This window comes from Stylophora pistillata, chromosome 6 (genome assembly GCF_964205215.1).
Source record: "Stylophora pistillata chromosome 6, jaStyPist1.2, whole genome shotgun sequence".
Lineage (NCBI taxonomy): Eukaryota > Metazoa > Cnidaria > Anthozoa > Scleractinia > Pocilloporidae > Stylophora > Stylophora pistillata.
The window spans coordinates 17,307,588-17,334,554 of NC_142524.1; the positions used below are offsets into that span (position 1 = coordinate 17,307,588).

A 26,967-nucleotide genomic window follows, 5' to 3' on the forward strand; every position below is an offset into this window, starting at 1 on the left:
TGAGGAACTATCGCGCCACGCCCTCCTCAGACACTGCTATCGGCCAGCCCGACCAAGCAGCGGCAAAGGCTAAAATGAAGGAGCGCGCGGACAACAAGCGGTACGTCAAGCCATCGGCTATCAAAGAAGGCGACATTGTACTGGTCAAGAGAGACGAGACAAAGAAGAAAGGTGACACTCCGCATAACCCAATACCGCGGACTGTCATCGAGACCAAAGGGTCCATGGTCACGGCAGAAAATGCAGGAGGCGTCCCTATCACGAGGAATCCTTCATTTTCAAGAGCGTGCCCGACTTCAAGACCCCCAGTGAAGGGCAAGAGAACTCCTACGGTGACGGTCCTCCGTTGTAGCTGCTTGGTGCACCTGCAAGACGCTACCCCCGGCGTGCGCGAACTCGTCCAGCCAAAGCTTGCTAACTATGTTCTTGACCGACACTCGTCTATATGAGAACTCTTTTATAAGGATTTTAGGGCTTTAGGACCCGAACACTTTCTGTGACTCTTTTTCTGTATTCAGTTATGTTTATTTTTGGTATATTGTGTTCGTTGTTTGATTCCAAAGAGGAGAGGGTTGTAATGTCGTTACTATGTACGTATATGGTATCGCCACCATATATGGCATTATGTTGTTTTGGTTAGACTAGGGTTGAGAGATAGAGCACGAGGTTGTGAGATTCGGGTCGTTGTAGCAAGAGCGGTTATTCGAATAAAAGAATCTTTACACATTCAAGAATATTTACTTCTGGAAAACCCCTCATGTGCACAGGTGAAGGCACTCGTTCATCATAAAGAGAGATGCAAATATTTAGCGAGGCGGCGTTCGATGGTTGTCGTTGATGAACTCGGCAATTTGTGGAACTGTGAAACTCAGGCCGATCAGTGACTGTAGTTGATCTTGCGAAATGTCATATGATGGGCGACTTCGAATACTAGTGTTGACTCTACGAGTTCTCGCTGACGTTGGGCTTAAGTTTTTGAGAATGTTTCTTGCTGAGGAAATGTTTCGATACACATCATCTGGCCAACTTATCAGAGAATCCAAACAATTAACAGCGTTTAAGATTTGATCTATGTTCTCTGGTGCTTCATCGGCATCCAACGTTTCTACGGGGTTTGTTAAACTATGAAAAACATTTTAACGGCTATTGACAGCATCCTCGCCGCATTCACAAGGTCGTCCACCATGTTGACGGAAGGGTGAAAGTAACGCAGCATTTACAAAAGTAAAGAGATCATTTAAGGAAATTCTTAGCACCATTTGGGGAAAAAAGCCTCATATCATTTAAAGTTGGGGCAGCGTTTAGGAAACGATAGGCACCATTTATGAAAACAACTGTCACCATTTTAAAAGCATTTACAATACCATAGGCTCCATTTATAAAATCGAGGCACCATATAATAGATGTGTAAGCGTCATTTACGAAAATGCAAGTACCATTTACGAAAAAAATTGGCGGGAATGGCACCTCATACAATTAACGACCATTCACGTAACAGAGATCGGGCTAAGCGCAAGCCATTCGTAGAGCGCTTGGCTCTTAAGCTTTCTTCACCTGTGTGCTCTCACAGATCAGTCTGACGCTTTGAGGGTCTAGGGATAGTTCATCTATGGTTAACTACTGTAAAACAAACTTCTTACAACGAAAATATCCCTTTATTAATAAAGATATAGTTTCTTTAATGTTGTTGTCAATTGTAAGCTTTTTTTATACAATCTTGCGTAACTCCACTTTGATAAATCTTAATAATTTTTTTCTCTTTGACTATTTGGTTCAATTTTCTCATAAACTGTAATTAACATTTCACGAATGACATTGCTTACACGTAATATATATTTGCGCAAAACGTAATTCATTGTACCACAAGAAAAGGAGGACTTCAACTGTGTAAGGTAAGAATTAGTCGCTAAAAGAATGTTACATGAAATGTGGACAACAACGGCATAAAAAATGTTCAGCAAATACGTTTTAGTAAAAGAACAGATTGCATGAAAGTAAGCATATCTTGTGCCAATTTGTAGCTTTTCAAACGTTCCTGTTTAAGTTGTGGCTATAAGTAACTATTTATTACTATGTTTCATTTCAAAAGAATCACGTTGTACGCAATGCAACAATTTGACAGATGTAACAAAATCAGCTGATTAACTCTGAGGGCTCCTAGTAAGTCTCACCACTCAGTGGAATGATTTATAGATGCAATCCTGTCCATACCCTCAAATGCTCTCTGGTGACTGATTACTGTTGATGGACTTATATAATGTCGCAACAAGAAAAATTCTTTACGTTGACAGTCTACAGAAAATCCGAAATGAAATGTACTTTATTCTTATATTCACCACCGCAGCTTCACCAATTTTTCATTCTATTCTTGAAAGGATCAGATAGATATAATTTGGCTTTGGGTTTCTTTCCTAAAAGGACCGTTGCTTAGGAACAGAGCACAATGTTCCCTGTGTCGCTACCAATCAAAAGCAGCCTGTTCAGTGGTAGGTAACCAAGGCATGTGATATTGCCGCGGAACACATCGCTGCTCAGCTTGTGGCTAATGTAAAGGTCCTGTGATAAGAGCACAGAGAAAAAAACCGCGTCAGGCTAAATAAAATCATTGCAACCTTGTGTCCACAGGTCTTTCTGTCATTTACAATGACAGAGAAGCCCCTGGGGACGAGATTGCGAACAGGGTAAAAAGGATGTTACAAGGAACAAGGTTAGTTAAGGGTCAGTCTGTCAATAAAATATTATGTACTTATTGACTGAATGAAAAGGTCCGGCAGCAAAATCTTAGTGTCAACGTATGTTTTATGTAGTAATAAGCCAAGTGTCCTTTCGTATTTCCATTAAGTGAATTGCAAAATAGCGACCTTGAATTAACGCTGGCTTTGCAGCCTTACATTCCAAGCTGACAGGAATTACCATGGTATAGAGGTTTTGCACAGCAGCCATGTTGGATGGCAGGAACAATGAAAACAGTTTGCATAAGAAAGAAAAATTGTTCGCATGGGTAAAATGATCTATTGTTCCTGCCATCCAACATGGCTGCTGTGCAAAACCTCTATAGACTTTAACTGGATTGTAAAAAACAGGAAAGAGGTACTCAGCCACCGATTAAGACATCCTTATGGTGACATACATACACGTGCATCACAACTACAGCACAATATTTTTCAATCTTCTTTATGAAATGTTGACTTGAACTGGGCTGATCTAGACTAAACCGAGAAGCGATAAGGACAAAGACCAGATGAAAATAAAACTGCTAAAAAAGCTTTACCTCAGAATGATCCTCCGGTAAGCTGTGTACACCAATTCTACCGCCAACAGTAGCTGAAATCAATTGATCCCCCCACACCAGAAGAGAAGGGAGAGGATCGCTAGGACCTGTCAGATAATGAGTAATGATAATTTTTTTGCGATCGTTAATCAATTACATTTACGTTGAATGATTTTGGAAAGACCGAGGTTGTGAGTTTACCATTCACAACAAGTGAAACGAAAACAAAGGAAAGAAAGCTTAGTTAAGCGATTCGATATCAAATTTAGTGCAGGGTACCTCCTAATATTTTCTTTAAATAATCTGAAAAGAAATTATCCCTTTCTGATTGAGCGTTGTAAACCCAAACACAAAGTAATCACAACAACCAATGTTTATGGAAGATGTCAGGAGGAACATGTGAGAACTCGCAGTAAAAAAACAAAAGCAAACTGCTTGAAGTGTGCGAAAACACGAGTGACCACGATCACATGATCACGATTAGTTTTAATTTACAATTTGTTGGTTGAGAGAGAAGCACGTGTTTTGCGTGCGTACTCTATCCCAAGCCTCTAGCAGATTCACTGGATATTTTGTTAAAGAACGGAGATGCTGCGTGAGATGTCCATGTAAGAAAAATACAAGGAACAGGATTTGTCATTTTTAAGTTCTCGTAGAAGATAAGACTTAGGAGGGGTTACGTCTGGAATCAGGCGGTCTTCAAGGGAACTCAACCCTCTCATACTTCTCTTCACGGGAATTTGATTGTCTTTTACTTCTCTTTAATAATCATTTGAAAGAGAGAGAGAAAGAAAGAGGCGTTACAAGGTTATTGAATTCAGTGCCGTTCACCACTGAACTGGGTAGAAGCGAGCTAAGGCAACTAACACTTCGTACTAGAAATAATTAAAGTATTACCACTGAATTCAGTGAGGTGAGCGGGGCGGACGTGAGCGGACGTGTTGACGTGTTGTCCGCAATTTTTTAACTTTTTTTAAACTCTTTTATCTTTATATCCTCGCTAATGCCTCTTTAAAAGTATATTGTACTAAGGAAATGTGGACGAAGGTAGGATTTATCCTCTGCTGATTATTCCTGGCAAGAGAAGCAAGGTAAAACTATCGAAATATCTTCAAAGGCCACCAGCCATGTCAAGTAAGGCGAGAAAGCTGAAAGTAAAATGGACAGAACAAATAAACAAACACGTTTTGAAGTGCAAGAAAAAGGTGCTGGAGCTTGTTTCTTCGGAGAATCCTCCTTGCAATGAGAGTGGAAGGAAGAGAGGAAATATTGGCGTCATCAAAGAGTTGTGGGATGATATGGGATACAAGAACTTACATTTGAAGAGCCAAAACTTACGGGACCAGGCTGCATAGCTTTCATTACTATCGTGCTAAAATAAAGGCTGTCTGTCTGTCTGTCTTTCGAGGCTAGAGAAAATAAGAGATAATGGAACGGATCTAACCATCAAAGAGAGAAGAGTGAAGGATTTGGGACATCATATTTACAAGTGAATATTCTAGTAATGAAAATATTCAAAATGAAAGTCAAACAACCAAAACGATAGAGAAAATGGAAATGCTTAAATCTGCAGAAGGAAGCACACAGGGAGACCTCTTAGCTATGTCAATGCATGCACTTAGTCTAGTTAATGTCGTTACTTCAAAATCGAAGCACTGCAAAACAATGCTGGTTCGCGGATGACGTCACTGGAACAAGATCCCTAGAAGAGGTTAAGCAATGGTGGGATGAGTTGAGAGAGGCCATTCCGCCCCTTGGATACTATCCTAACTCCAAAAAATTCTGGCTTGTTGTCAAGCCGGAAAAGGAAGGCCGCGCGAAGGAAATGTTTGCAGGGACTGGTATCAACATCACCACCGAGGGACGCAAACACCTTGGCGCTACGCTGGGCTCTCGGTCTCATCTTTAGCAATATGTGGGTAGCAAGGTAGAAGATTGGGTGAAAGAAGTGACGAGGTTGGCGGAGGTTGCAAGATCTCAGCCACAAGCTAGTTGCGCAGCATTCGCATTTGGGCTTCGACAACGGTGGACGAACTTTATGAGAACACTGCCGTAAATTGAGAACCTACTGCAGCTTTTAGAGCGTGAAATCTCGGATGTACTTATACCGTCGCTCATAGAACGTAACTGTTCTGAGGAAGAGCGTAGTCTAGTAACATTACCGGTGCGTATGGGAGGCCTTGGGCTCATTAATCCATCTGATACTGCGGATGCGGAGTATTCAGCGTCTGTTTGGGTAAGTGCTCCACTTGTAAGCAAAATAGAGGCGCAATCCCATGAGACCCCAGAACCACGCGACGATCTGCCAGCGTGGAGGCTTAGTCATTCAGCGTCACAATGAAATACGCGATCTACAGGCTGAGCTGCTTGACATGGTTTGTTACGATGTGCAGGTGGAACCGGCTTTACAACCTATTACAGGCGAAGAATTTGCCAGAGGGACTAACCAAGCCCCTGACGCACGCCTCGACGTCCACTGTAGGGGTTTCTGGGAGCGACAGAGGGCTGCTTTTTTCGATATAAGGGTGTGTCAATCCAATGCAGACTCATACAGAGACCTTAGCCCCAAGCAGATTTACAGGATTCATGAAATTGAAAAGAAGCGAAAATACAACTCCCGTGTCACAGAAGTAGAGCAAGGCACTTTCACCCCACTGGTATTTACAACGACGGGGGGAATGGCTGACGAATGAATGCCTGAGGTACCATTCAAGATTAGCCGAGCTATTATCTGCAAAAAAGCAAGAGAGCTACGCCACAACAATTTCATGCCGGGGTCAGGGCGAAAGTGTCCTTTGTAATTTTGCGGAGCGCGTTCCTATGTCTAAGGGGATCCAGAACCCTGAGAAGGAGGAACTTAGACATAAAAGACAGGGATCTGGAAGTAAAGAAGGGTCGAGCAAGTCTTCCTTAAACTCATCAGTTATAGATTATTTTTAAAGTAATTTTTTTTTCTTTTCCGTTGAACGTTTGAAGACTTTGCATTTCCTTTGTCAGGAGACTTAAAGTAAGATATACACTACCTAGACAACACATTATAATTTTATTTTCATAGCCATATAATTATGTAGTTTAGGTTAGTGATATTTTTTCTTAAAAAGAGAACTGTAACTTGCAAGATTTTTTTCCTACTTTTTTATACACTTTCATGTTAGATTCTGGGTTGTATGAAGTTACTCAATAAAGGTCATTGTTATGTACTGAATTCAATGCCGTTCAACACTGAACTGGGTAGAAGCGAGCTAAGGCAACTAATACTAGAAATAATAAAAGTATTACCACTGGCGGTTTATCAAATGCGTTACCTTTGAGTGTTTTCAGGCGAAGACCGTCATCTTTCCACAGAGATAAACCAGAGTCCACAGATGATGTTATAAAAGACGAGCTCGAGGAGGCTTTGACCTACGAAACCATTCGCAAAAAATTCAGAGCATATACCGTGAGAAAATGAAGTATTTCCAGGTTGGAGCATTTATTTTACAACATCATTATCAAAAATAAAGCATCAGAAGATATTTCAAGTAGCAGGGAAGTGAAGGAGGGACTTACATAAATTCAAGCCATTTGTAGTGGCGAGGGGGTGAAACAGTTGAGGAAGAAAAGTTCTTGTAACTGAATAACACTGTTTATTAACGTTATACAAAAGGATAATTTATTTATGAAACAAACCAACAAAGTCGGACGATAACTCTGCAAAACATGATCACAAAAATGATTTCTTCACATCACTATGAGGTGAATAAATGATTTATACCTGAAAGATGTCGCCAGTGTGAGCGCGCCTTTGACTACGAAGCAGCCCACCTCTGATATCCAACACAGATGCCAGCCCTGTTGAGAAACCAAAAGCGATCCACCGCCCATCAGGGCTGCAGCAAACATCACGAACAGTACCTGAAGAAAACAAAACAGAACAAATCATCATCATTCATCCACGGGAACATTGAAAGACCCTGAAAAGTATGATCTTTGTAGCCGTCAGAAGGTAACCCATGCACAATTGAATCACTGAATAGCCAACCTTCGTTAGGTTTGAACACGGGGTAAGGACACGGTGATCACTGGATTCCATCCACCAGGAGGACAATCAATTCCTCGATGGCATTGTAAAATGTACGTTGTTTGGTGCCGTAAGCCAAAGTTTTCTTTTTAATGTTAGAGTTTGGTTGTTATTAGCATTTAATTGCTGCAGTTTCCAGCGGTTAGCTTCTACATCAAGGTTAGATAAACATGATATACTTGTGTTTTCTTTACATCGTCTGAGAATTCGCGATGTGGCAACTGTTGAATCGGTGGTGTGGTGAAAAGAGTGGCCATTACGTTCCGGGTTATACTCGACCAGTGGTAAATTTCTAAAGGCAATTCTTTTATTTCATGAACAAATGACATTTGAAATATCTTCATGCAAGTGTAGGGAAAGCGAAATTGTGACTCTGTTGAAGGAAAATAAGAGCTGACTTAGGAAAGCTGGGTCGAATACATCAAGACACGGCTTGTGATGATAATTTTAAAGGCAACTTGCCTGTGAATAAGCAAAAGATGATTTCTTTAGTCTTTAGAATTGTTACGTTTGCCCTTCTTTTCATTGTATTATAGATTTCTTGTTCGAGAATGCTCTCCAGCCGTGTCATGAACATAAAAGTTAGCAAGATAGTTTTTTCGAGTTTTTTCCCTGAAATTATACCAGTAAGTCTCGACGTCATGTAGACCCAGTTTGCCTGGGTTGTGTCCACCCGTATCGAAAGTAGCCGATCAAATACCTGGTACACTACTGGTTGTTATTTTCCACTCTGTGACGAATTTATGCTGACGGACGTCAAGAAACCTGACAAAACAAATCACATAAGGAATAATTGTTTTTTGTTGTTGTTGCAACAAACTACGTCAAGATAAATAAAATACAGCCTGAGGTTTTTACGTTTGTCATTTGCAATAAAGGGTAAGTTTTCTCATTCCCTAACCTTCCTTATTCCTTCGTGGTTTATCATAGCCCCAGCGTCTTTTTTTATTTTGTGCCGAAGCAATAGTTTGTTTACTTCAAGTTAAGAAAAGTTTTTCGATTCTTAACATGTGGCCAACATATAATAAAAAGGTCAAGGAGAAATTATCGAAATATCAATTGCGATTTTCAATGAGATAAACTGGCCCTGCATTTTCCTTGTTTTTTGTTTTTTGTTTTTTTCGATTCTGATGATAAATTGATTGAAGACTTTTCTTAGTAATTCCGTGAAGAGAAAAGTGAAAAGTGAAATTTAAGCCAAAGAAAACAGATGACCCTCACTCAGGCTGGTATCAGTTTTCAGGGCGTTAATTAATCAAGGGTATTACTATTCCTCAAACATGGGATGTTGTATATCGCAGGTAATCAGAAGAAATAGTTCTTATTTCCCTGACAGTTTTCTGTTTCCCATTTACACTTATTAGCAGAAAGGGGCGAAATATTCACTCCCCCAACCTCACTTCCTCCTTATTGTTTTACTATCGCTCACCCCTTGGTACAAATTCAATTCTCTCTCCAGTCTTTCGCTTCCATTAAACTAAAAAATGACGGCCATAATTTTCGCTAAGAAAATACTGAGCACTCGCCTGCCAAAAGTACGCCTGCTCTGCAGCCTAAGCTAGGGCTTGAACCCACATCTTCCAATCGGAAGTCAAGTGAGCCCCTCGTCTTGACAAATGAAATCACCCATTTTCGTTACTATCTTTACCTTGCAGTTCCTTCAGCCATGGCGGCCACCACACACTTGCTGGGGGCCGGAAGTGTTGTTATGGCAACTATAGGATTGTTCCTGGGGCAGTCGTCGACCCAAAGACAACGATCGGAGACCGCGTCCCACAACTTGAGCGAGAATAAAGAAAAACTTAAGCCTGAATAAACTGAAGATTACATAAAAAATAGCTGCTCCACAAGTGCAGTTGGGATATAAAGATTAAAAAACCAACCGAGGGGAAAATGGTTCAAATGACAACTGGAGAACAACAGAGCCGGCAAATAAGACTCTTGAACTGCAGTTGTGAAACATTGTGTCTGCCACGCCGTGTTGCGATCATAACGCGCCTCGCATTTGGAAATATGTCGACGACACGACGGTATCGGAAGTTGTAATCAAAGGCAGAGAAAGTAAAGCACAGCAAATTGCTGATCAAGTCGTTGTCTTCCGAGAACAAAATGAAGCTTAATAGCGATAAATGTAAGGAGTTATGGATTTCATTTGCTAGAAATCAGACGGAGTTTTCTCCAGTCATTGTCAATGGTAAAGGGCTTGAGGTTGTCCAGCATGCAAAATTACTCGGCGTAACAATTTCAAGCAATTTATCGTGGAATGAACACATAAACAACGTTGTTAAGAAGGCCTCAAAGCGACTTTATTTTTTGGTTCAGCTAAAGCGTGCAAAGGTAGCCTTTAAAGACCTCGTGCTTTTCTACGTGGCCTGTATTAGATCTATATTAACGTACGCGACTCCTGTTTTCTATCATGCATTACCTATATATTTGCAGCAGGAGTTAGAGCGCGTTCAAAAAAGAGCTTTCTCTATTATAAGCTCAGGCCAAGACTATCACGAGATTTTAGAGGCTGCCGGCATTCCACCGATTATGGCTTATATGGAAGACATTTGCCGCAATCTCTTTAGCAACATTATCGGAAAAGATAATCACGGGCTTCGTGAATTGTTGCCTTGTGCCAACCATCCAAAGCACAATTTAAGACGTAACAGGCGTTTCGAAATCCCCCGGTGGAGGACAAACCGTTTTAAAAACACCTTCATGATGGCCTCCACCATTAAATATAACAACAACAGTTAATTTAACGACCGTTTCCTAGAAACCTATGTAGATAATGTAAATATAGCTTTTAAATATAGATAGGTTTTAGCTCATAGATTTTTTAATTGTTATAATTTTGAATATTCTTGTATACGTTATATAATATATTTATTTAATTACATTATTGTAATATACGCAATTCAGCCGCAAGGCTGCTAGGTATATTTAAATAAACTATCTATCTATCTATCTATCTATCTATCTGTTCAATTTGAGCGAACGAGTCTACATTATTACATGAGACCGGAGGGATCGACCCAGGGAACCAACAGGTAAGCGCTAACACAGGAGCGAACTAATCCAGCGAAGGGGCAACAAACGAAAAAACCGAACCGAGTAGCCGATGGAAGTGCTCTAAGGCTCTAGGGTGAACAAATGAACATGCGAAAAAAACAAACCAACAAACTGAACGACCTACAACAAACCATTTGAATATATCAACAAAGTTGAAATGGTAAATTGGCCACCGTAACGATTATAAAAGCTGACGTTTCGAGCGTTAGCCCTTCGTCGGAGCGAATAGGGGAATTGTGGGTTGTGTTTCGGTTTTCCGTGCTACCTAAGTGTAAGGAAAGACCGCAGATTGCCATGTGTTGCTTAGAATGGTTAGGTAAATTAAAATGTCTAGCGACTGGTTTCGATGTGTCCTTGTCATTCCTCTCCACGTCGCGAAGGTGTTCTCGGAATCGGTCACCTAGTCTTCTGCCTGTTTCGCCGATGTAAATCGGGACCCAAGCGATCTATTAAGATCACCGATCACTTCACGTGCACCTCCGCCAATGTAATCTATTGCAATAACCTGTACTTAATGTAAAAAGATTTACATCGGCGAAACAGGCAGAAGACTAGGTGACCGATTCCGAGAACACCTTCGCAACGTGGAGAGGAATGACAAGGACACATCGAAACCAGTCGCTAGATATTTTAATTTACCTAACCATTCTAAGCAACACAAGGCAATCTGCGGTCTTTCCTTGCACGGAAAGCCGGAAAACTCTTGAACAAAAGCTCATCTTTCAAACCGGCAGTCTAAATCCCACAGGTATCAACGCTTTTCATTCCACTAATTTATTCGTGTTTTTCTCGTTGCCATGTTCCCACCAGTCACGTAGCTCCTTTTCTGCCTTTGAAAGCACACACAACCCACAATTCCCCTATTCGCTCCGACGAAGGACTAACGCTCGAAACGTCAGCTTTTATAATCGTAACGGTGGCCAATTTACCATTTCAACTTTGTTGATAGATTCAAATTATTTTGTTACCCCACCGACGCAGCCCCAAACAGTTTCTTTAGAAACTATCAGCCTTTATCAACAACAAATCAATTCGTGTACACTGAAACGAACAAAACAATGACTCAAAGCACTCACAGAAACAAACACTGACGAGCAAATTTTTTAACATTAATAAAAGTATTCAGGGTGCGAAAAAGAAAAAAAAAAAGTGAATAATCATGACTCACGTGAAGGCTGCCATCACATGAAATGCCTTGTCGCACGGACTCCACCATATTCACGTGGAATACGGGTCGTGTGTGTCGAGCATACGTCCACGAGCTTGCTGATTGGGCAGTGCCATCACCATGGTTGCTAAGCGACCAGAGTTTAACAGTCTTATCTTTACTAGCCGACAAAAAACAATGCTCACTGTCCTGAACGTAGATTGAACGAACGGGTCCATTGTGACCTGTGCAGTAAATATTCATGTTACTGAAGAGGTCACTGAGAGTTTGGTGAGGCTGTCTAAGTGCATTTGCAACGGCGACTCGGTCAGGGTCATTCTGAGAAGAGCACAGGTTTGACAAGTCTCGAAACATTCTTACAAACCCAGCCCGAAAATCTTCATGTTCACCTTTAAATGCCTACGATCGAATTAACAATTCTTCCCTCTAGCTTTCCCACACTCCCAAGTAAGGTGGTCAAGAGAGTGTGATGTTATAACAAGGTAGTAACCTAAGGTCTGTCTATTATCACCATTTTTCACTGGATAATGTACTGAAGTCGTAAAGAAAATTTTCAAATTGGGCAACTCTCGGAGTTAAAGGGTTATTTCAAGAATGTGTGTAACATCATGTTGCTCTTTGAGCCCCCCCTTCTGCCCCTAAAGAAAAAGAAAAAGAATCCATACCGGTAAAGGTTTGCAGTTTGACTTGTTGGAGATTGAATTTGTTTCCTCCCTTTCCTTTCAAACCTAAAGGAACAAGAGCATTATTGAAACAACAAGAACAAGAGCATTAAGAAACACAAAACACGAAAAAAGGAAATTTTTTCATTATTTTGTACAAAGAAATTGGTTACCCTCTTGCTTGGGAGGTTTAAATAGCTGCGCTTATCCCCTCATTTTAGAAATTTGTAGGGACTTGGAAAATGCTTTATTAAACAAAAATAATCATTTCAAGAGATCAATGGGACCGAAAGTGGCAAAGAACAAAACAACAAAGAGAAAAAGAGCAAAAAAGAAAGAAGAAAACAGGAAAGAAAGAAAAACCACGGCAACACCATGTAAATAAATTACCTAAATAAATTACCTTTGTCAATCCAATGACAAAAAGAGACAAAGATCAGACATGAAAACTGCAACAGTTACCCAAAATTAATTGAGGTTTACTTACTGAGTTGGTTTTCCCAGTGCGTTAGCCAGCTACCGCGTAGATATTGGTCCGAGGACGAAGAGGACGGTCTAACGAACCAAAGAGAAATCTGTGTTATTTCAAAGAAGAAAGATTAGCTAACTTGAAGATGGGTTAGGGGCAAGGAGGTAAGATTAAATTTTGTCTTAAGTAAAAAACATCCTACGTTTCTTTACACTTTTTTGGATCCTTCACATTAATCCCTCATACTAACATACGATTACATATGTGAGTGACGGCTAAATCGTCTAATTTAGGGCTGTGTGCTTACTTAAAAAATTGTGACTTACAGGCTGGTGGGTACATCCTTTGTCTTAGAAAGTCTTTTTCCAATAAACCAAATGGGTGGCTTGGGCATTTTCTTGACTTTCTCACTTTTTTTGCTCCCCTTCTTGTCTGGAAACTGCTCCTCTGGTGGGTTATCCACCCCACGGGACCCATCCACAGTCTCAGAATCAAACTCAGATATTCCAATATTCCCCCCGTGGTTTTCATTTTCTTCTTCATCTTCTTCATTCTCAGACGCCCTGTTCTCTTCGCAAGTAGGATGAGACAGCTGAGCATCGAAACTGCAGCACAAGTTCCATATAAGGTCATGATTGATCAGCGAGGTCTCCATATATTTACTTCCCATGATGCCGCAGAGTGGAACAAACGCGTGGTGAGCGATAGCAGGATTGAATGTGTGGCATAACTCCTCATAAACTGGCGAGTTGTAAAGGTCTCCTTCGGTTGCTTTATCGTCAACATTCTCAAGCACGGCTAAAATAGACAGGACAAACTTAATTTGAGTTTCGCCTGATTTTTATAACAGATTGTGAGTGTTTCGAAACCTTGTCATTTTACCTTTCGAAATCCTTGAAGATGAAGTTGTTTTGCAAGTAGAGCAGGGCTGCAAATAACGGCCGGTCAACGGACAATGTCCGGTCAAGATTGGGTACTGACCGGACAAATCCTTGGTTTGCCGGACATCTTGTCCGGTCCTTTACCGACTCGCTCAAAGAAATTTTAATTTTTAACTGTTTGCTAATCACAAGGGACAACGTCATGCTTCCAAAAGAAAAAAAAAACCAATATAAAAGTAGACAAATTAGTGGTCGAGAAATTCCCGGCAGTCGCAAATTTCCGCGATGTCATCAAGTCCTGTCGCGACTGCAAATCATCGTGTCTTCCGTTATTTTATTTACTTTATTTAAGTGTTCCCAGTTAGTAGTGGGTTTTACCTTTGGCTAGATACCATCATTTACTCTTAAAGAAAGTGATTGATTGTTTGATCTATTGAATGATCGGAAAGCACCCTCACGAAGAATAATCTTGTTGCATCGAGAATACTCCAAGTAGCATTTGTTGCAAAGTGCAAAAAGCGAGCAAAAGGCCCAAAACCTGGAGAATCCGACCACTCTTTTACTCTAACAAAAATTCAAAACTGTAACTTTAAAAAAATGGGCTCTGAGTGTAATATTTAATTATAAGTGATTTTGCCAGATGTAAAGTAAAACGGACAATTGCGGTTGTATCTTGCGTAACCGTTCCACGTACTCAATGCGAGGCTGCTTCTGCAGTAAAGAGTAGTAAAATTATTGACTTGTAATTTTTACTGCCAGACCGACTTGGATTCAGTTGTTTTTTTAGTTGTAAAAGGATTACTGTGCAATCTGGGTTCACTATCGCAAGAGTTCGGACTGTTAAAATTTGACCGGCCAAAAACGGGTAGTGTCCGAGCAAAAGCATGTTTGACCGGACAACGTGACCGGCGACTGCCCGTTAGTTATTTGCAGCATTGTAGGGTGATGAAAGTTATTTCGTAATATTTGAGGTTTGAAAGTGTCCAGGACTGCTTCACTTTTGCTCTTTTACTGTTTCAATCAACCAGAGGTAAAACTAAAACTGATCGCACTTGACACAAATTTGGTGTGTTTACTCTCAGTTCCCGCTGGCGCCTCGCTATGACAACTTTTACTTTGATAAGCCGTGTTAACTGTGGTTTAAAAGCGCGCTAAAGGAGTTCACGATATACCGTTAAGTGTCAGTCATCGACTTACAAAACCAACCTGACATGTGTCCTTCATCTTTTTCCTCAGACGCTCCATCCAATTCTAAGCCATCGTTAAAACTTGTATAATTCGCCAAAGGAGAGAAACCATGTTTTTTCTCATTCATTTTCATGGTCTTCATGCGTTCCAGCTCAAAACATGAGAAAAACTGCTGAAGAGGAGCAGTCATGTAATCTCGTGCAAATTCTCTTTCGAGTTTCAAGCAAACCACTGTTAAAACATCGATGTAGCTGCGACAGATTGCTTGGCGCGCTGAAAAACCGCCTGGAAATTTCAAGGTGTACGATGACAGGATGCGAATAACGGGCTGAAAGATGCCGGTCATCAATTGAGATTCGGTGTTTGACGCCAGAGTGTCACGGGATAAGTACGGAATGCAGTACTTGAGAAGTGAAAGAACCCCCGCCAGAGCAGCTTCTCCTCTTTGGGTTACCTTGGTTTGAACTCCTCTGATCTAAAAAGAGTGGAAAAGAAAAAGCGCAGAACTGCTATAAGATAAGCTGAAAACATTCCACAATGTACACTTGTTACCCAGGTACTAACAGACTCATGAGAAAACTATCGGCTAACTCATCAAACAACCCTCAAAATGATAGTGACATTATTTCAAAATTTGAGGGGACAACTGAGAAGTTTCCGGAAAGTTCCTTGGAAGGGACTAAACGTACTCATACATAACGAAGAAAACTGACACGAAATCAAAAAATCACTTATCATAAGTTAAATTCTTTAAGATCCCTAATTAAGCAGAAATTTCTAACGTTTTAAACTCACCGTTTTGTTAATGTAAGGCAAATATTGACTCAGCAAAAATGCCTCTCCATAAAGCGTACAGAAATTACTCAAACAAAAAAGTACCCATTTCGCATTGCTGTCGCTCACTGTCTTCAAATCGTCGTCGTCATCATTCGTCCCCACGTATCCAATATAGCAATGCGGTAACATAGTCAAAAGCTGATTGGAAATGTACTTTGAGGTTAGCACAGGTCCCAGACGCGGGGCCAACCAAACGATGCTCTCAGCGGCAATAGCCGATATAGTCCCAGGAGTCAGTTCATCGTGCTGTTTTAAGACCTTTTTCTCATACTGTACAGGCTTACAAGCGTCGTTGGTGTCATTGTAGAATGTTTTTATCTCATAGGTTGATGGTTTGCTCTCATTAGTTACACTTTCTTCACGGTCTACTTCATTATCTCGTATATCATCTTCGCTATACGCTGCATCTTCCTCTTCAGACGCTGGATCTCCTTCAGGAAGAGAAAAGTTCTCAAGACTATCATCTCCAGTCTCATTACCATTATCAGTTTTCTCTGTTTCCGCTAATTCTCCATTCTTCTCACCAGTGAAACCATATAGAGGACTGCCAAGAGCACATCCTTCGTTCCTTTCCTCCCTAACGACATCTCCTTTGTCACTACTACTGCACTGTGCCGTAATACTAGGCCGGGTTCTATCTTCATTTCCTGTTTCGATACCAGTCTCCCCTGTTAACTCCCGAGGGACTTCAACACCATTTTTTTTCGATGCTTCACACCTTCGAAGTTGTGCTTCATTTACATCATTTTTCACATCCACTTCCAAACCATCCAGTTCTTTTAAATTTTTCTCCTTCTCAGAGGCTTCACATGCATTGTCAATCACACCCTTAGGCTCTCTGCTTACAGTGTCGTCATCATTACAAGCAGTGGCCCGGTCAGTGTCAATAGCAGTTGCCAAAGACCTGTCTTCCACCTCCGTTACTCCACCATCGAGAACTATACTATCACTAAATTCACAAATCTTTTCTATGGCAACAATCTTGCCTACACGTCTCCTGTTTGTTGGCTCGTCATCTTCAGCGTTATCTTCATCATCTGAAATGTGTCCTTGAAATATTCTTCCTTCTACTTCATCGTCACTAATGCCTCTTGGCAACAACGTTACTTGCTCGACCTCGTCTTTCCCTTCGCCGCCACGAGCTTGACCAAAATTTTGGTGGGTAATTGCTAATGTCCCTTCAGTCTCAAATTCTTCAATACCAACTGAATAACTGCCTATCGGAACATCTTGATCCTCAGAGCCCTCTCGAAGGAACTCACCAGGCAAATCTAGATCATCTATGTCTAAAGGAACATCTTTCGTACTGTACTCCATTTCTGTACCAGCGATTCCGGAGGTTATGTCCTCTGAACTGTGGACAGAGATCCTATCAACTTTAGCAGCCTTCGACTCCATTTTGGAATTGAAGGAAACTGCGTCTACAACGAAGCTAATGACATGTTTGAGAAATCCATCCAATCCAAATCGCACAATGATCTGAGACAAAAACGTCTGCTTTGTAATAACTTCGTAAACATCTAACGCATGGGAATCAAAAAGGCTCACCAGGCACTTCAGAAACGACTTGATTGTGTTCTTTGGCCCAAGAGCTTGTGCCAGCATGTCAAACAGCTGAGTACAAGCATGGAGCCGAGTCTCTAGACTAGTGAATAATGGTTCGAGGTGGTAAAGAAGCAGTTTAATACCTTCATCATCCACAATGGAGAGCAAATCGGGAAGAAAGGAGGCTGCTATGTCAACTTGCTCAACAATATATCCAGCCTCTCTTCTCAAAAATACCAAACTATCCTGTGGCTTGGATTTGCTAATGCTTGCCTCTATTTTTCTACCTGTGTGATAAAATGCAGCCAAAAACTCGTGTAGCGCATTGAAATATGAGGGAAACGGAAACAAGCCAAGGTGAGGCTGGAGCAATAGATCCGCTGTGAGGCGAGGCAGCAAAGCATCATGAGAATCTTTGCTTCCCTCTCTGAGAAGGGCCTGGACAGCAGCCCGAGAAAACCTGATAAAAAAACAACAACAACACGACTTAACATTCCAAATCTGGTCTTCCGCAAAGTTACGGCAGATTGGTAACACATTCTATTAAAAAGGCTGTACATTCACCGTATATTCTTTTATCGAGAAATTAAGTGAGAAATTAAATCAACAACCACACTTTAAAAGGTTAAATACATACACGGCTTCACAAACCTTGGTAGGAGTTTTTCGTTTGATTGACAAAGCTGTATAATGGCAGCTTCTCTCAGTTTCCCGGTGAGTCCACAGGTAGCCAGTTGTACTTTACCAGGTTGAAGCATCTCCACTATCGCACATCCAAGGCTTACCATGTCTGCTTGAACCAGCTTGGCAAAATTCGCGCTCACATCGGACTGTTATTAACGAGAGAAAGCACAACATTAGAAATAACACAACTTAGAATCTCGATTTTGGCTTCTAAATCCAAACTTTTGCTTGGTGGGTTAAAGAAGAATTACGTTCGCTATCTCCATAACACGGTCACATTTTCTTTTTTCTTTTATGAAGTCTCACCTTTACTTCACGGTTGTTAAGAGACGTTTCACTTCTAGGACCAAACTGGTTCTTAAACTTCTCCAGAGCTTCAAATCTTTCCAACATCTCAAGAGGGTTGTAGTTGGTTGGAACGGATATTGGCTCAAACTGAGCACCTTTAGGCACGTCATCTTCGTTTATGGATTCTTTACCTTGGGCAAGAACTAGTTTGCTGTTGTGTTCTTTTCCCTCATTTGATGTTCTGGGCTGATGGCCAAGAATAAAATCATTCTCGGTTGTGCTATCCACGGACATAACAGACTCTTCAAGTGCAGACGATTTCTCTAGTATCATATCAAGGTCTAAATGTGTAAAATTCCGTGTGATTCTTCCATCCACGATTTCATGATCTCTTCGCCCAAGAAATAGGGTATTTGTGTGCGAGAAGCAGGGTTGCGCCCTTTCTGGATGGGGCTCTGTAAACAGCTGCACGACACCATGATTGCTTAGCGTCTGGTGTTTATCAATCAGATGGAGGTAAACGTTCTTAGCTTTCACTGCCGCTCTACCGGCAAGCTTGTACCCGAATGTCAGGTCAATCCAGTGATGCAAATTAGCAGACACTGTGTCGCTTTCTAAAACAGATCGATGCCACCAAATGAACTCCTCTGCAGAACGCGTCCATGATGGCAGCTCCAGATCTGAGAGATCCTCATGGATAGATTCAAAGATATTTGCATCAGAAAAGAACTGTGGGATGCACTCATCAGGTGTCCAGTGGTAGAGCCTTTCCATACTGGGTGGATACTCATTTGGGACCCAGTTAGTTCTCACGTGATCACAAAGAACGGACTTCGGAGTCCTGCGTGCCAGGTACACGTGATATGTTATGTCAGACAGTACATCCGACACATGATGGGGTGGTGCACCATCCTGGCTGCTGTCTAACAAAGCTGCTTTGTAGGTCACATCTAGCTGTCTATCTCCTTTGTTTAAGCGAAACTTGGACTTCTTCAAGTCCCGGTATCCACCATCTCGGACGGAGAAGTCTGTCACCCACGGAAACACTGGATGATAATTGGGATCGCCAAGTCTACGACCCACGAGGAAGTTCAGCGCCATTAAGTAGTCATAGTTGCTAATTTTTCCATGCACCCATAGCTCAACAAGACGAGGTAAATCATCTACTGTGTAATTCGAAATCAGTGATCTGCTCACATCTGACTGTCGAGCTGCTGTAACATTACTGCCAGCAACCCCTTCCACTTCTAATGTTTCAAGATCTGGCTGGCAGCCATGAAAAAAGTCTGGCGATTCAAGGTAAATCCATAGTCCTTTGTTCACTTTAATCCTGTGCAAGTTTAATGCCCCATGTGCTATGCCATGGCTGTGGTACCAGTGAAGTGCTTGAAGAAGTTCGTAAATCATAAACAAGGGCCTCATATTTGAGCCTGAAAGCACAGACGGACTAAATGTGACCATGTCGTGGAGACTGTGTTGGAAGTATGGTTCTATGAGGAAGTAAGCAGAGTGTCCTTCTAGCGCACAAATAAATGGAACAACATTCTGTTTCATTGTAAGAGATAATAACGAGCCCTCTGATTCCTCCTTGAAATCATCAAACGCATCACGTTCAGCGGTGGAACTGAAATTACTTTGTTCTGCACCCTCTGTATCTGGCAATAGTTTCCGTGCTGACAGACCATAAGCTTGCAGGAGCATTTCATCAACAACATTCTGGAAGAAAACACACGACCGTCCATTTACCAAGTACTATTCTATAGTTTTCTATTTTCATGTATGTCTAGTTCTGTCCGTGGGAAAATGGCCTGAGTCAGGCGCTTGATCAGTATGGTGGCGAGCGCAATAGCGGACAGGCCGAAATAGGTGGATGTAAGGCGACGGAAATCGGTTACTTTAATCCATCAACCTTTTTTTTTCTCTCTCGCTCACTTTCCAGCTTGTCTCTCTTAACCCTAGAGGAAGTGGCCAGCCGTTTCAATACAAATTTTCCATTTCATGTAATGAGGAAAATGGAGTAATCAGTATGTATTAGTATTTTTGTCAGTCTTAACAAAACAGTTACTAAAAAGAATCAGCGTAACTGAAAAATCCCAAAATTAGCCCACCAAGGAATGTATGGTCATCATGTGGGACAATTGACGTGGATCTTAGGAACAAAGAGATAACATCTGATAAAGCAGATATCTAAGGTGTTGTGTGATTAAAGGTATCTGGATTACTTTTACACAAATGTTTCTATATGGCATTACCTTGTCTGATTCCTTTTTAGCTGGAGTGGGCTGAACACACTGTGCAGCTAGAGGGTAAGTATCCAAAGAACTCTCCCAGCTGTATTGCAAGTTATGTACAGCCACACATTGCACCAGCTCAGCATATGACAATACAGTGCATTTTCCTTCACTATCCAATCCACTTCCAAGGGCATGAGAATAGCTGAAAAACCACATAAACCACATATTTCAAACATTCTCATTTCTTCTTGTAAGACCTCTACCACTCCTTTCAGTTTATAAGTTTATAACCAAGGAGCAAATAACCAATTAACACTTAGGACTGACAAAAGAGGAATAATTCTCCACTTATTATCAACACATTTTCTGGCAAAGCAAAATATAAATTGAAGGATTAATTGTTTGATTTACCACCAAATTTCTGAAACAAAAATGAAGAGAAATGTATAGAAACAGTGCAGAAAATATATGTTTAAATTTTGAAAGTGTAAGGGATAAGCATGCAGCAGTTTTTGAAAGCAAACCTCAAGGAGAACTGTTAGCTTCAAGAAACAGATAATGCTTCAGGACAAACACAGAAGCATATTTTCATCCAAAATAGAAGTTACTGTGTTTATTACCCTGCAAACATTTTGCAACTCAGCCCTGTAAAAGTGTTTACTAACAGCTTACTGTATGCAGCATGTGATGTTTTCTTTTGAGCGTTCTCTAGCATGACTTTATAAACAAAATCAATCAATGTGCCTCTCATTCATTTAATATCTGAATTCTCTAAAACAATTTGTTAGTTTGTGAAATGTTGAGTGAAGTTTTGAGATCTTCTATAAATACACTTCTGCTTATATTGTGCAAGTTCCTTGAATTTGGTTATTTTTACTCTAAATTTCACCTGAGAAACCAAAGGAGTTCGATGGAGGAAGTCACACTAAATCCCTTTGTGTCTAGCTAGGAGAAGCATCTCATTTGACTTCAGTTTTCAGAGAGACAAGATTAATACACACACCACTGCAGAAAACAATCACGCAGACTCTCACAACTTCAAAACACATATTTGAATTCACTTACAATTTAATGCTCCATGACATTTAAAACTGAACAGACTCTGAGGAAAATCTTCAAGGAGTGATCAGCATTAGAAATGAATGATACTTTCCATCAGATCTCTGAGTGTTTTCCATACCAGTACATTAACAGTACAATGTGCTTAAATTTTTCCTCTGCAACTGACAGGTGTCAGATCATGACAGATACTTATTACAATTAATGAAAAAATGTTTCAAATTTTGCTTGGAAGCCTAATTACCAATATGTAAATAAAAACATTTCGGTGAAGCCTCTCTCTTTAATTTGAATAAACTCAGTCTGTAAATGTTAACCTTTCCATGAAGCGGCTAGGCTAACATCTACCACTTTCAGCGACACTGAGGAAAATAATTGCTTTGAACAGTATATACCAAACAGAAACCAAAAAAAATAGATTATTTCTGCCAAAATTTAATTGATGCCGGCCATTTTGTCTCAGTCTTCAGCTACTTGGAGGTGAATAGCATTTGCTAATCACTTTCAAAATCAGCCAATCAGCACACACAAAAAGCTCTATTTTTTAAGTTATTTGGGTTTAAAGTAGCCTTCAGTGAACAACACGTCTACTGCACGACACTATATTTAATGTCCAACATGCATCTTGCATGTAACTATCTTGAACAATGCAACATGTAAGCTAACACAACACTATTCACCTGAGTGTGTGATTTGTACTTATTTGAGAAATTGCTTATCTCTTAAGAGGTTGAGGTGGTAAACTGTGTTGTTTTCAAAATCAACCAATCTAATAGCGGAGCATATTGCTTCATAGGGTGGCAAGTAACCTTATTACTTGAAGAAGCCTAGAAATATGCAACAACACACTGCATTCACATCTAAAGTGACTGCAATGTCAGGTGAACCATTGATAATTTATGTTTAATATTATTACAGTAACTAAAATAATTGCACTGTTATAATTAGATAAACCTTTTCCGTAACAATGCCCTCCTGACTGGCTTCTTGATAACATGAATGCTGATTCGAATCCAAGGGGCAGCTGGCTCAGGGTGTGAGGGCTGTAAAATGAGCTGATGTTCATAGGGGCTCCACAATGATACCTGTCCTGACTCCTCATAAAATGGGACCCCACAAATGTATCTCTGAAGCCAACCATCATGAACCTGGAAAGAAAAAGGGTGTACGAGAACAGAAATTTATGAATCTAAGATTCCTATTAATTTTAATTGGCAAAATTATATGTGTGATGTTACGTACCACAAGAGTGAGGATTCTGTTCATGTAAGCTTTCAATTTTTGAGCATAACAAAAATTCAATATAATATAGTATTTAATACCTAACATAAAATACTAAAACGAACAAAATACTCTACAAATAATTTCCAGAGGCCTGAACCAAATTCAAATTGGCTAGAATTCATTCAACTTCACATCAAAAAAGTAAAATGTTGCAACAGTTTGATTAAAATTCCCACAAATTTGTAACATCAAAGAAGAAGCCATAACCTCTCTTTCTCTTCAGCAGACTTCTTCTAAGTCTGGTCAGCCTTTTCACATGCCTTGAATGTGTGTTTATGGCACATTTCTCTATGTTTGGAAGTATTCCATTTCTAAAATAGTTCTCGATAATTCTTAAAAGATTTTTCATAAAAGCTGAGGGTCTGGGTTAAATTCAACCATATTAGGTTGGTGTTCTCATCATGAATTAAAAAGGTATTTTTATCACATGAGCTGTGCACATGAGGTTGAGGTGGCTTGGTGCAAAAAGCCACCTGGTCCTCCACTCTCACAGCTCTGTTGCATTTTCTGTGAGCATAAATTCTAATAGTGGACTTATACTTTGAATAAACAGGGAGTAAATTGTTTATTTCCATAAATTGTGAGTATTTTGCTGTGAAACAAACAAATTAAGGAAATTAAAGCTTTTAGTGTTCAATCTTTCTTGCAGTTCTCCAGAATGTGCCCTTCTTATGCATTGGGTGTTACTAAACTGCAGCTCAACAGACCACAGAACCTGTGTAACCAGAGGACCCTGCAGAACCATTACTTTTTTGTAATAAAAAGTAAATAAATTAGTAAAAAAAACCTTAACACTGTTTGAAATTACGTTTTTGGATGTAAAAAAGATTAAGTTAATAGAAAAATGCTTTTAAACTTCTTTGACGTCCAACTAGAAATAATTGACTTAATTGCAATATACCCGTTCTTGACTGCGACTGGAAGACAATCAAGAGGACAACATTTAAACCAAAACCCATGCTGTTACATTTACTTTAGATTTATTGCAATCACACCTTTAAATCATATGACACATAGTGTAAATTAAATCTAAAATGAAGAAATTGTACACTTAAGCTAAACATTAGGACCCAACAGAAGGAGAAGGAAAATGAAAATAGCACTGAAAATCATGACTTCTGCTGTTCAACTCCTGTACTGTGATCTCATACGTGGTGAGATAGTTCTCACCAGGTTGTTTTGCTCCTTTGACTATGTGCAAAATCTTGGATTTAATATCACATAATCCTCATACATTGATTGTTTACTCTACAGCTTGGACAGGTGAGTGAGCCCACCATGTAAATTGTGTCAGAAATGCTCTTGAGAATCTATGACAGGAGTTTACTGTCACTAAAACTGTCATATTTGTCTCCCTGCAAGTTATGAAACTTGAAAACAATTATACACTTACATTTTACAAATAAGAAAAAATTGATAACACATTTTACTGGACAACTGACCAAGTAGTAATTAATAATTTAATAATGATTTTATCAATTTCTATTGTGCAATTATCAATGTAAATTTTCAATTGTGCATTACAACACTGTACAGGGGGGGGGGGGGGGACTTTACCAGACTGCTAAGCAGTTTACAATCAAATGAAGGTGAATATAACAGATGCCCCCTCCCCCCAGATCCCAGTAACCACGCCAGACCACATCACAGTAATCTCGTTAAGTGGGTTCTTTAACGTCCCCTGCCTATATAACCCGATTAACTAATTAATAGATGCAGGAGACGGGACCTCCATTTAATCGTCTCTATCTGAGAAGACTAGAATATCTAACCATTTCTTGATCGATGTTATAGAAAGGTAGCATATTCTCCTCAATTATTTTAAGACCCTGAGTGTTGGTCCGGCCGGGGCTCGAACCCTCGACCTCCCGCACAACAGTCCGGCGCTCAACCAATTGAGCTAACCGGGAGGCGGTTATGGGAAATATATAGCTGTGCGAACCAGAATAAACTTCATATTATTCTTAGCTACCAAAACAAATAGCAACTTTGGTGTTTCGCCGAATCCGACTTTTCACTAAATGCCTACCAGATCTTTAAAACTTTGAGCAAAACTTAAATTGAATCCTGCAAATATGAGGTAAGGAAGAATTTCATAATATCACGATTTCCATCAGAAAATGAAACATCGTGTTCGATCGTTTCAGCTTTTGGAAATTTAAAAAGGCCAGTACAATCAAAACCTAATATAAGCTCACATAAGCTTGCACTAATCCTAAACGTATGTTGCATCGCATTTTCTAGCCTTATTTAAGCTTCCAGAATTCCCCCTAAAATTATAACCTCGTGATATTTAAATTCCTCTGTAGAAGAAATCACAAGAATTGTGATAACTTTAACATATTTCACGGTACGTCAAGATTAGACGAGTAAATCATACTTACCAAACAGCCGACACGACTTCCACTTTGGTCAAAACATGGTCGAATACGCGATCGTTCTATACCAAGTTCCTCCTCAATCAGTCTACATACTTCCTCGGAACTTAAACTCCTCTCCATAAAATACACAAATAATTAACACATCGTTATAGTCCAAGAGTAAGAAGTGACACGAAATCTTTGTCTCGGTCATGGACTACTAAATTTATCCAGATTTGTCGCCCCAGTCCTTTGCGGAACTAAAATATTGATGTAATCGGAGACATGACTCGAAGCATAACCTTGGAGCTGTATCGTGAAAGTGAGAACGAGAACACGTATCTATGACTTCTGTTAAAAGAAACGAAAAGAAATGTTGCCTAGGTCATTATTACAGTCGCACACAGCCGGTCGTTATCTCATAAAATCGACGAATTAGGTTAGCGTGACAAAAGTCACGCAACAGGCAGACTGCAGAAAATTCATATTCAATCTGAATAGTTTCCCGTTCTAATTCATATTTGTGGAGGTAGGTTAGGTAACTTAGTAGCCCACTCTCACGCGTCACGGCGTCAGGAGTATGTTACAGTGGAAAGCTGCCTGCATAGTTTTTAGGTCATTTCTTCATTTTTAAATTAGAGAATCAATTAAGTATTAACAATAGAATAGTTATAGTTCTGCAATTTATCTTTATCATCATTATGATCATTATTATATTTCTCCTTAACATTATTGAAATTGTTATATGCAGTAGTAACTTCCGGATGCATAGAATACTTACAAGATAAGGCGTTACTATGAGACCTATCTGTTGAAACAGGAATTTTAACATAGGTCTATCGAAAAATCTTGAATATATGAACATAATCACAAATAAGGAGAACTAGTTGGTAGTGGCCATGTGGTTAAAATCCAACAGGAACTTGTTTATATCACCAAAAGTCCCTTCAGGTACACCTCAGTTGCATCTGCAAGGGCTTACTTCTCATCTTGCATAACAGACTCTTTTATACCAGTGCACTTATTACTGGACTTGGGCTCTGGGTTCTTGACAACCAATGATTCATGAAGCTTAAGGTTGTGCATGGCTTGGACTTGTTTGCTCCTCCTGACATGGATGACACTGCATGTCTTGGGGTTCCATTATACACCCATATCTTGGATAGCTGAACAGATCCATCGCAAAATCATAATTAACTTAGAATCAGATGCAGCAAATACATTATGGTGGTAAAATTTGAGTAGGTGCATCATCTTAATCAATAGAGGCTTGGATAAAATGTACCCCTCTGTTGTGTTCACAAACCAAGCAATCGGGTTCAGATACAAAGTAAAGAGACATTGAAATAGAACGTACGTGACCTTGGAGTAAACCCATGTTGAATCTGATAGTTGTAGACATCTCTATTCCTTGCTTTGCCAAAACCACTATCTTAGTATTCCTACTTTATCTCAGGAAATTTTTAAACACAACCATCCAAATGAGTAATCAGTATACAACCATCATTTTGATGAGCCATGTATGGTCCTCAGAAGCAGATATGCTTTCCTCTCATTTGATTATTATTCACATCATCATTGTTGTTGTTATTTTTTGCTTGTAATTATCATTATTCATTTCTGGCTTTCTTTCCATATGTTTTAGTGACTTTGATGGGGTGGGGGGGGGGGGGGGTGGGACTTAAATGATTTGTATTTTTTTTTCTCTTTTATGGCAAATCCAGCCATAAAAATATGGTTGGTGGGGACAGGTAGAAGCACAAAAGGGGGCATACAATTCCACGTCTACTGAACTCTAACAAAAGGAAGGAAAAAAACTTCTTCTATCTCAACATTTTCCCACACCTTGTTAAAAGGTTGAGCTACATCAATCTTGACTGAAGCTTCCCTCAAAATATTTATAAGCTAACTACACAG

General features: G+C 40.0%; 1 protein-coding gene across 3 annotated transcripts; it reads right to left on the reverse strand.

Moving 5' to 3' along the window:
- Positions 1-1,633: 1,633 nt before the first annotated feature.
- LOC111324040 (WD repeat-containing protein 81) lies at positions 1,634-25,286 on the reverse strand. Of its 3 annotated transcripts, XM_022927524.2 has the most exons (17): positions 25,075-25,279; positions 22,361-22,554; positions 20,366-20,549; positions 18,132-19,829; positions 17,793-17,971; positions 15,555-17,601; positions 14,778-15,234; positions 13,017-13,488; positions 12,709-12,776; positions 12,225-12,287; positions 11,560-11,783; positions 8,980-9,110; positions 8,032-8,096; positions 7,026-7,165; positions 6,577-6,673; positions 3,272-3,378; positions 1,634-2,556 (listed from the first exon to the last, which is right to left on the reverse strand). In XM_022927524.2, exons 1-17 carry the CDS (start codon positions 25,189-25,191, stop codon positions 2,428-2,430), a joined length of 6,372 nt encoding a protein of 2,123 aa, XP_022783259.2. In that variant the 5' UTR covers positions 25,192-25,279; the 3' UTR covers positions 1,634-2,427. The 3 variants fall into 3 exon arrangements, 1 of the variants encoding a protein (XP_022783259.2); XR_015988572.1 differs by lacking the exons at positions 1,634-2,556; positions 3,272-3,378; positions 6,577-6,673 and having other exon boundaries at positions 7,094-7,165; positions 8,858-9,110; positions 25,075-25,282; XR_015988573.1 differs by lacking the exons at positions 1,634-2,556; positions 3,272-3,378; positions 6,577-6,673; ... (1 more) ...; positions 8,032-8,096; positions 8,980-9,110 and having other exon boundaries at positions 11,706-11,783; positions 12,709-12,796; positions 25,075-25,286.
- Positions 25,287-26,967: the final 1,681 nt, after the last annotated feature.